The following is an 11,441-nucleotide window of genomic DNA, read 5'->3' as shown; positions in this document are numbered from 1 at the left end:
GTTTAGTCTTTGGCAACAGACAACTGCTGTATAACATTTCTTGGTGCAGAATGGCATATAGAAATGTATTGTGATGATGATCTGATATTCGGGTTAGTGTTATGCGAAGATCTGCCACAATTGCATATGCTTCATCCCTTGGACATATATAGAGTTGTTTGAGAATCAACGGTAAGAGGGGATCTTACAGCTTCAACATTCAGGTGAATTTCTTCACTGATGAGTAGAGCGTACATATTATCAAGACAAATTAGCGTAAGCATCATCCTAATCAAGGTCTTGAAAGAAGATTGATATGATGATGGAAGACCATTCAAGATGTATATGATAATATCTTCAGTGTCCACTATCGAACTCGCAGACGTGATTTGATCAACTAGACCTTTTTGATCTCCGTCAAATATTGCATCATAATGATAGAGTTTTCAAAGAGATATTGTGCAATTCGTTCTTAAGCTGAATCACCTTGGATCGATTTGTTGATTGAAACCGGGTTTCAAGAACTTTCCAGATTACAGATGTAGAATATAAGGCAGCACTGATGACGAGATAGTAGAGCAGATTGTCGCTGCTAAGTTCTGATCAATGATTAGCCATTATTTGTACGCATAATTTAGGCCCATCGTGCCGTCGAATTGAAGGAGTTGGGAGGAAGGAGATGATACAATAGATTCAAGAAAATGCTCGATGCCATTTGCCCGGAGTAGTTTAGTGATTTGACTCCTCTAGATCCAGTAGTTGTCCGTGGATAGTTGTGTCGGCACAAGAGTTTTGAGTTTGATACCACAAATTTTAGAGACGCATGTATGCTCATGTTTTCAGAGATGTCAGCTGGTATTTCTACTATTTGCGACAACGCAGAAGCTGAGTTCGCCATTAATTGATCCTCAAGATGGAACATGCTTTGATACCATGATGATATCAAGAACCAGAGCAATAGCAGAGAGTAATGAATATTACAGAAGAAGACTTAAGACTATCTTTTATTTCCTGTCCTGTGGAGTTACAACATATATGTCCATATAGAAAGTAAGTAAACATATGTACACGTGTAAGGAAGTAATTTGACACTGAAGTTCATTAGATGAAGTGGTATTAGTGAGATGTGCTGTGTTGTTCTGATAAAAAGTACTCAATCTAAAAAATAAAATAGGAAAAAAAATGGTCCCAAATAAATTTTTAGTAGATCCTAATATACTCGCCTCTAGGGGATCATCCATGTTGTAGTTCATGCATATGGCAAATTACTGCATCCGGTCACCTGACAAAGAGATCCGTTCGGATCTCTCTCTGTCTACAGTAAAGCCCATGTATGCTACAATACCTGCGCTTTTACTGTAGACAGAGAGAGAACAAATCTCTCTGTCAGATGACCGGATGTAATAATTTGCCCATGCATATATGATTAACTCTTATGATTTAAAGACAAGCTCTGCAAATTCAACAGAAAAAAAATTAAATGATCGAAACAAAAACAGTAGAGTGAAATGACCCATCGAAAATGAACTTGTCCTAACAACTACAACAGAAAACAGCGCAATGGGAAACATCAAACTCGGATAGAATAGCCTGTTCGATGGGAGGCTCTAGATGAGATAGATAACTATTATCTTCGTATGCCTATTTTGACAAACCAATCAAAAAAAAAGTAATAATGGTAAAAGCATAGGAAGAATATCATAATTTCATGTATGGTCGGTCTAGCGTAGGGGCTTGTGGTAGATAAAAATTAGAGTTTACACTAACAGCCATCTTAACAATTATTAACCCCAAAGAATATATAACATGAAATAAGGAAATAATAGGAGAACAAAGCTCGAAATTAAAAAAAAAAAAAACAATTCTAACAGAACAAAAACCACTAAACGACGGCTGTTTATAGTTGGATGAAAAAGAAGTATCGAATAAAATAAATTAAAATATAGTGTAAACAAATATAATGTAATTGAAATTTAATAAAGCTTAAGAAAAACAAGCTTCATTTGCTAACTGGTGATCGAATTGCATTCTAAGCTTTCATTTATGAGATATTCTGGATTAAATTTTTTTAATTAGTGAACAAAAAACTATGATCTGATACAAAAAAGTTCAATTGACTCATACTTTGGTCAACCGCTAATTCAATTATATTAGATGCATCTACCTCAATCTAAATTCTTAAAAAATCATAGGATTTGCCAATTTCCAACACCACAATCAAACTTTTGTGATTTTTTTTTTTGGTCCATTTGATCGATTTGGGTTTCAGAAGCTTAGCATGATTATGTAAATCAAACTGATTTAATACACTACCGGTAAGTTTCATGCTTTCATATATTTGAACCCCATTACAAAAACATAACAACAAAGATTTTAATATGGCAGATCTGGACCCTTTCATTAGACTTAACCAAATTATTAAAAAAGGTTAAGGAATAGAACCAACTAGAGGCAAGTTGCTTTGAAAGAGGATTTAAAGAAGTTCTAGACCACATTGAGTAGCAGGTTATTGATGAAAGATGCTGCCAGCAGTCCCAATAAAGTCATTAATTGGTTCTAAGTCTCAGATCACAAATAAAACATTCTTTCAAGTTTCCAAGAGAAGAAAGAGCAATAGAATGGAATGCAATCATCCCACGTTGGTTTCCTGAGGGTGTGACGAGGGAGGAAGAAAGTGGGAGCTTCCTTCCTCTCTTCTCCTCATAGTCACTTCTCCAAATACATCGGAGGCATCTCTCTTACAGGAAGATTCATTCCACTTGCATTCACTACTGTAAGGAGAAAATCATATAGAGGACTCTCTTTATGAAGTCTTCTCTCTAAATCCGCATAGTGGCTGGCAATTTTGAATCAGTTGTTAGCTTTATTAGGTCATTCTTCAAAAACAAAGTATGAAGTCTGTTAAAAAAAAACTATATAAAATTTGATGCCTTTTCAATATTTCTCTTTCACTCCAATCACTTCTGGATCAATTAAACTTGAAAGCTTACTCATAAACCATGAAACCCTTACGTAAATGAAAGTTAAATTCTTAAATATCAAAGCGCCTTTTGGTGTATTTGGAATTTTTGTAAGAAACTCCGCAGTTAAGCTTGCTCATTATGGAGTAATTTTAGGATGGGTGACATACTGGGAAGTTATACCAACATGACAAAACTGTGAGGCTCTTAGGCCAAAATAGATAATATCTCAATAATTAAGAATTTGGGTTGTTACATAATTTACATGTTACTTATTTCACTCCATATTTAATATTCTAAGCACCTTTTTTATCAAGTAAATGCGTACTTCTAACAATTTTAATCAACTGTTATACCTTTCAATTATGAAATATTATTCTTCAATCATTTCTAATCATAATGTTTGGCATATAAAGACCATTTTGTATTTGCTCACGTGAAGACCTCACCAAATCATACATTATGACTCTTAATTTGGTTTATACACAATCATCAAGTGAATCACTCATTCATTTCTCTTGAGAATTTTCTATTTTTATCAGCACACCGGTCTCAGCAGAAAAACTATTTTGTGCGGACACCAGACGTAGCTCTGTGTCTGGAGGCGAAGAAGAGCGCATCACATCACCTGGTACACAAGAGATACACAGCCGCGATACATAGCAAGGAGATGACGTGGCGTGCTTTGATTTACCTCCAGACGGCGTCCGCTATCTACACAGAATAATTAATCCTCTCAACAACTCATCTTATCTTTCCACTTTCTCTTAGCCACCAATATAAACACATTCTCAGCATGGGTGTCAATTCGGGTCAACGGGTTGGGTTCGGGTCCAACCCGAGTTGACCCGGGCATAAACGGGTTGATCCGAGCCAGACCTGTTTAGCTAGACGGGTCAATATATACAACCCGTACCCGACACGCTAGGTTACCGGGTTGACCATACCCGACCAGTGAACCCGAACACACTACAGGAAATTCAGCTATTACCAGTGATTTTTTCCGGCGGTTAACCTGGTATTACCGGCGGTTTTAAAATACTTAACACTAGCGGTGTTAGCCGCCAGTATACCGCCGGTAATATTTAGATCCAGCGGTTAATCCGGCCGTTATATGACCGCCGCTAGTGCCGGTGGCATATACTTTAATAACCACCGTTAGGCCGTCGGAATTAACCGGCGGCCAAACCACCGGCTAAACCGTCGTTATTACCGGCGGATATACAACCGCCGGTCTAGGCCGCTGGTAACAGCTGAATTTCCTATAATGACATATCTGTATTTCCCCTCAGCAATTCTGCATGTTGAGTCGCGCCGCATAGCGACTCGCGGAGAAGCCGGGAGCAGACCGAGTGACCGACGGAGGAGCGGACCGGCGGTGCAGGCGACTCGATGTCTCGACGAAGTAACCGCGGACTTGCGGAGGAGCCGGCAGAGAACCTGCGATGGCTGGCCTGGCGCGGGTGGCTGGCTAGGCGGACCAGGTGACATCCAATCCCTTGAGAGTTGAGACCTTGATTCCCTCCCCCTGTCCCACAGGACCCACACGACATGACCAGCATCCAATCGGACCAATCCCTCGTTTCTCCTAGCTCCCACGCCAGGAAAATTTAAAACAAGCGGAGCGAAATGCCAATTTGGGATCAAATCGCATTCGGGTCTTAAAACGGGTCAATTTCGGGTTAGCGGGTTGACCCGTAGTCTACCCTTTTTTGAAACGGATCAAAAATTGAAACCTCAAACCCTAACCCGACCTATTTCTTAAACGGGTCGACACTAACCCAAATTTTTTGGATTGGGTTATTGGGTCGTGTCAATAATTGACACCCCTAAGTCTCAGTAGTTGATCTCGACAAATCCTCTTAGGTGTCTGTCTCAACATATTCTCTCAACAACTTTCCAATCTCTGCATACCCTCTCAGCAACTCATTTAGATAAATCCTCCCAACTTCTCGTCTCAGCATATTCCCTTACTAGGTCATCTGAACATACTCTTACTAGGTTATCTCAGTAAATTCTCTCAACTGATCCCCTCTCCAAACGGTCTAGACAAACTTTCCCACCTCATGATCTACATATATTAAAAGTTCTCAGCCATATCATGTGGAGCTTATTCGCTACCATACACTGAATCGTCTTGACAATACGTTTAGATGCCCAGAATATTCTCAGAACAACAAAAGTCTGTCACTATCTCCAAATTTAACCAATGAGCTCAATCTCCTTTTCTTCATATATTCAATCTCAGAAAAAATTATTTTGTGCGGATCCAAACATCGTCTGAAGACCAATCAAAACGTGCCATATCACTTATTTGCTCAGTACCGATCCTCAGTAGTGCTATGTACCAGGTGACATTGGGCTTTCTGGTTGATCTCCGAACAGTCCGATGTCCACACAGAATAATTTATGTTCCTACAATAAAAAAACTATATGCAATAGAGGTGAATATAAAAAGTAGAGATTTAAGTTAAATAAGACAAAAAATCCAAACTTTTGAGCAAAAAAGAAAAATTAGAAATTAATTGCTATCACATAATTTAAATATTAATTTTATTAGGTGATCTTCTTAAAATTCAAATAACAGCAAGCATGCAAAAAAGTTTAGGTTAGAATTTCCTACTATCATTTTTGTATTAAGAGTATTAAATAAATTATTTATATAAATAACTGTTTAAAATATATAAGAGATTTATATTTAAGTAGTTATCTGCACTATAAAATAATACTTAAATTTTATTTCTAAGATTAACTTGTATTTTCTTATATTTTTTACAATTAATATGATAGGATTTACACTTGTGGTCAATAAGCCCACGTATGCTATAAATTTCTTATTACACAATTAAAATCACAATATGAAAAAAAATTAAATAAAAATTTAGGCTTTGTTTGAAAAAGCTTTCTTATTGTTTTCTAAAGTAGCTTTCTAATTTAAAATTTTGTATTTCAAAAAAAAATGTACTAAAAAATTACTTTGTAAAACAATAAAAAAGTTGTCTTAAATATACAATTTAAAGATATTATAAAGTAAATAATAAATATTTTTTAACAATTTACTAAATATTTTTTTACATGCGGGCACACGCATCATCTACCTATTTTCTAAGTTTCTCCATCCACCAGCTCTATTGGGCTCTTTGGTGGGAAGGAAATTGGAGAAAAAAAATATATATTTTGCATCACAAGTTGTTTGAGTCTAATGTAAGTTTTAGATAATTAAAATTGCCTTAAAAAAGTGACCAAATACTTTTTTTAATTAACAATTTTTAAATCTTAATTAAAAAAGAATAAGAAAATTTTATCAAATCACCATTGAGACTCGTTTATCTCAATCTTTGAAGAAACAAATATTTAATTTCTCCCTAGTTAAATAAGAAATATAATATCTCTCAATTACTCCTAAATTAAAAAATATATGAAAATCATTTTCAATTCAATTTTCCTATCATTTTTATTTGAAAATGTTGCAAATGAAATTTAACAACACCCAAATTTTTAACATTTTTTTATTTTCATTTATTATTTTTAAAATTTAAAAAATCAATAGTATGTTGATTTTACCTTTTAACTTGTAATAGCAAAAACCTAAGGTGATTTGGCATTGGATAAATTACAAAAAACAAACCCCTATTAACCTATTACTATAATAAATCAAATTAATATTAAAGAATTAAAAAATAAATATCTAAAAAATAAAATGAATTAAAATTAATACAAATAATTTGTGAAGATTAAATTGAATGCATCAAGTATTATTAAATGAATGAAAATTTAAGATCTATAAAAATTATTTCAAATAATAATCAAATGCTAATTATGATTTGAGACTATATACAAATACTGTCAAATAGGTTAGAAAGTTTTTTTTTTAATAAGAACCATAAAAAACTTAACATAACTAAGTTTTAACAATAATATAACTATATAGTTAACTATATACGCATTGCACAAGAATCATAAGGATCCTTACTTCCTAAATTCCCGTCCTACGAATACAGCCTCCGCCTGAGCCCTCCGCCGCACCAAAGACGAACAACGCTGCCGTTAATGGCCATCCTATCCTGATAACGGTACCACCCCAAATCACTTCTCTTCCTCACCCACTCGCCCATACATTCCGACCGCTCTAACGGCGCCGCCAACTCTCCGTCCGCCTCTGCACCGCCGACGAGCTCCTCTTCCTCTTCCCGGATCTCATCGCATTCATCATCGCCGCCTTCCTCTGCCGAATAAGATGAGTAGACCATCGTGAACCGTTCCTTGGTCGTCCGGATCTCTTCCTTCACCAGTTGAGCCATCAGTGTCCTCGGCGGCAGCGGCGGTGGTGGCGGAGAGATTATGGCGGGAGGAGCGTTGGATTTGGATCCAGCGGTGCGGATACGCCAAAGGCCGAGGGCAGCCGTGAGAACAGCTACCCAAGTCCACATCGAGCCGGCGGCGGAGGAAACGAGGAAATCTTCCGGCGGCGTTCCGAACAGCTCCATTTGGCGAAGGGGGGGAAGGATGTAATTTTCGTCTTTTTGGGGGAAAGGGGAGTAATATATAAAGGGTGGGTGGAGAAATCTGAACCGTTGGATGTAGGGAATAAACGAGAAGATGCCCAGCATCGTAAATGGTAGATGCCGTGGGAGATCCTGTTCCGTTTTCCGTGACGGTCTCAATACAACTTGAATAGAAACTTTGAATAGACAAGACGTTGTCGTTACCTGATGCGTGTGGGTATTGAGGTAAATGGGCACGTGCGACTTTGAGATTCGGAATTTATTGGGACTTGCATGCTTAAACACGACACTGCTTTGGCCGAACGGCCCGGACGGTTTCTATAGGTTTGATCGAAATATCATAACTCTCTCTCTCTCTCTCTCTCTCTCAATTTATTTCCTTTTATTCGTTTAGTAACAACTACCCATAATTTTTGGTTGGATTTTTACTATTAAGAACTGTTCGGAACTGAGCAGGCTGTCGAGCCTGCATGTTAGTTGTGGCATACAAGGGTTATTGAAAAAGTTTGATTTGATAAATCAGGTCTTAGATTACGCTGCTCTTCTTGATTTTCCTTTTTTTTTTTTTTGGAGAATTAGGGGCAAAAGCCCATATATTAATAAAAAATGTTACAAATAATTACAACTAAGTATAGAAAACTATACCATCCAAAAACCATAAGGAAAGAAAATAAAATAACAATTTCAGTAAGAAAAATAAAACAGACTCAGGAAAATAAGGACTACATCAAAGCTGCAACAAAAAAATAACTGAAAACAAGTTTTTTTCTTAATCAAACTGACGATCAAGGCTTTAACATCATAGTGGCCATTCTGGATGCCACTGCACTCCAGAATCTGCTTATAAGTCCAGCGCTGTTGCTCTGTAGTTCAAATAGGAATTAAAATTTTTTTACACATTTCAAAATTTTTTTTGGGAGAATTAGGGGCAAAAGCCCATATATTAATAAAAAATGTTACAAATAATTACAACTAAGTATAGAAAACTATACCATCCAAAAACCATAAGTAAGGAAAGAAAATAAAATAACAATTTCAGTAAGAAAAATAAAACAGACTCAGGAAAATAAGATCTACATCAAAGCCGCAACAAAAAAACAACTGAAAACAAGTTTTTTTTTTAATCAAACTGACGATCAAGATAATCAATTGAGGTTAATATTCTCTCTTCGATTTTATCAAAGAAACGACTGAAAAATATAAAGACATGGGGGGAGTTGATATGGAAGATAGTCTGAGAAGCTTCGTTTCTCGAACTTAACTAATTTTTATCTCTTTTTACGGCTCACTTGATGTATTGGTTGAGAGTTTTGACTGAGAACTAAGAAATTTAGAATTTGAGTCTTGTGTATGTAATGTATGTATGAGTTTATCTTAATTGACTTAAATATCTCGGAAATAATTTATACTCTTTCACCTATTTAGTTCCTTAGCTTCCGGAGGAGATCATATGGACTCTTTTTTGGTATTATGTTTTGTCTAACTTGTCCTTGATTTATATTTTTTGATTTGTTTTGTAATTTATTTCTTTTTTATCAATTTAAAGGGTGACATGATCACTCAGCTTTTAAATTAAAAATGCCCTGTATTTTTAAATCATAGTTTTCCATCTAAAAAATCCGGCTTAGTAAATGTATTTTCTCCTTATTTAAAATTGAAAATAAAATTTTTATTTTTAGTATCTGTAGTTTAAGCTACGTATTAATTTCATCATAAAATATCCAATCAAATAATTGAATGTCGCAAATTCGTCATTTTGTAATGCCTGTTTTCTAAATTCAAGCAAAAAATTGAGCAATAAGTTAAATAGGGGAGGCTGAATATGAAATAACTTGGATAATTGCATGGGTGCAAACAAGTAGAGTCGAACTCAAAGTCATCTCAAATTTGAGGTTGAGCTTGGTTAATTAATCGAGTTTGAGCTCGATCAGGCTTCTGCTTTATTCGAGAAGTTCGAGCCGCTATGAATTCGAGCTTGCTCATTTATTTTGAAAGAGAGAAAATGCTTAGATTCATGCAATGATAATAAAATGATGAAAATAATGAGAAATTAGAAGAAATATAATGAAGAATCACTTAATAAAAATAAGTGAGATATAATTTATAAATATTTTTAACATTATTGTACTTAAAATTCTGAAAGTTAATATATCTTAAGTGTATTTTATATTCATATTTTTTAAACGAGTTGGCTCATGAACTAATTAACTAATGAATTAAGTTAGGACTGGTTCAAACTTTGCTCGTTAGCACATCAAGCTTGAGCCTGCTCACAAGTTAATTTGACTCACTTACACCCTCATAACTAAACCAATGGTTGCTGATCCTTATCTATTTATTTCTTCGAGATTACATATGTGAGATTTAAAGGAATTAAAATAGGGGAAATAAAAACGAAAATGTTAAAGAAATTACATAGAAATTAGCTCTCATCAATAAAAAAATATTTTGGAGAAATTTTGTGAAAAAACATATTATTTTTACTTATTGTTTTTTAGGAGAGAATATGTGAGTAACAAATGTATTATGCATTATTTTCTAGATAAGTCCTTTGCCCTATTACGTAGGTTGGAAAATAACCATGCAGTAACATTTCCTACGATTCCACCTATTACAGTTTGCTGTGCTCAGTACTGTAGTAACTTTAACGCAATAAAATTTACTTGGCAAATATATCATTAAAAAGTTGAACATAAGAACATCATCTTTGCCAGAAAACTTTGCCAAACGCCTGTTTCTTAGGCTTTTTCAATGCATAATTATGGTTTTTGTTGACAAGTTAGGCGCTGAAGGACCTACCTGCTGCATTAAGAAAACTATTCTGGCTGCGTTCTAAAAATACCCAGATCTCTTGTGGCGGTGGTAAGGTGTACTGGAAAGGAGACGATGGCTTGTTTTTATATATTTGAACTGATGTGCAACTGTTAGCATAATACACACATTGTATTTATCCCACATGTACACTCACTTATTTCTCTTTTAGTTATACACTTATATAAGCCCTGTAACCAATACTTTTGTCAGATCAAGCATAATATACAAATTGTCTTTTCTATTCACTCCTGCATTTCTTTCCTTCCATCCGTTTCCTCGCCTTGCTCTGTTTCTCACATGGTATCAGAGCTCTATATCACATGGTATCATAACTGCTAACTACCTCATCAACCGGCAACCGTCCAAACCGCTGGCTCTTCGCTCTCCATATCAACTGCTGTTCAACACCAACCCAGACTATTCTCATCTCAGAACTTTCGGGTGTCTCTGCTACCCGTGGATTCAACCTCACACCAAAAACAAATTCGAACCACGGTCTCTCCCCTGCGTACTCTTAGGATACTCGCCCAACCACAAGGGATACAAATGCTACAACATCACCAATGATAAGGTATATATATCTAGACATGTACAACAACAACAACAACAACAACATCAAGCCTTTATCCCACTACGTGGGGTCGGCTACATGAATCCTTTTTCTCCATTGTGTTCTATTAAAAGTCAAATTCTCATTTAAACCTAATAAAGAAAGGTCATTCCTAATATTTTCTAACCAAGTCTTTTTAGGTCTACCCCTACCTTTCTTAACATAAGTCAAATCTAATACCTCTACTCTCCTAACCGGGTCATCGAAAGGCCGTCGTTTTATGTGAATATCTAGACATGTACAATTTCAAGAAAATATATTTCCTTATCACAGGAACATACCTCCAACTGAGGGAAACAACCAGTCCGCCACTCCCAACATCCCGCCGCTACTACTCGTTCCCGCCTCAACGGTCTCCACTGCCTCTCAAATCAAGACTACTACGCTTCCTAAACATATTGAACATTCCATCATACCTACAGAACCATCTCAATCCTCTCCGATGAAGCCGCTTGTGCCACAACCAACGTTACCTCCTCCAACAGCAACAACAATTCATCCCATGCAAACCCGCTCAAAGTCCGGAATTACGAAACCAAAACAGATTGTCTCACTGCTAAGTCATTCCGAATC

At 35.9% G+C, this 11,441-nt stretch overlaps 1 protein-coding gene across 1 annotated transcript; it reads right to left on the bottom strand.

The window, feature by feature from the left end:
* Positions 1 to 6,790: 6,790 nt before the first annotated feature.
* LOC110101435 lies at positions 6,791 to 7,445 on the bottom strand. Its single transcript, XM_020829341.2, has one exon. The coding sequence runs from the start codon at positions 7,424 to 7,426 to the stop codon at positions 6,929 to 6,931; it is 498 nt and encodes a 165-aa protein (XP_020685000.1). The 5' UTR covers positions 7,427 to 7,445; the 3' UTR covers positions 6,791 to 6,928.
* Between the last annotated feature and the right edge of the window lie 3,996 nt (positions 7,446 to 11,441).

This window comes from Dendrobium catenatum, unplaced genomic scaffold (genome assembly GCF_001605985.2).
Source record: "Dendrobium catenatum unplaced genomic scaffold, ASM160598v2 fragScaff_scaffold_1365, whole genome shotgun sequence".
NCBI lineage: Eukaryota > Viridiplantae > Streptophyta > Magnoliopsida > Asparagales > Orchidaceae > Dendrobium > Dendrobium catenatum.
This window is presented reverse-complemented; position numbering and strand designations above follow the sequence as displayed.

Bases quoted from the DNA above. Each gene is read 5' to 3' on its own strand.
- LOC110101435 (XM_020829341.2), bottom strand. From the start codon at position 7,426: ATGGAGCTGTTCGGAACGCCGCCGGAAGATTTCCTCGTTTCCTCCGCC.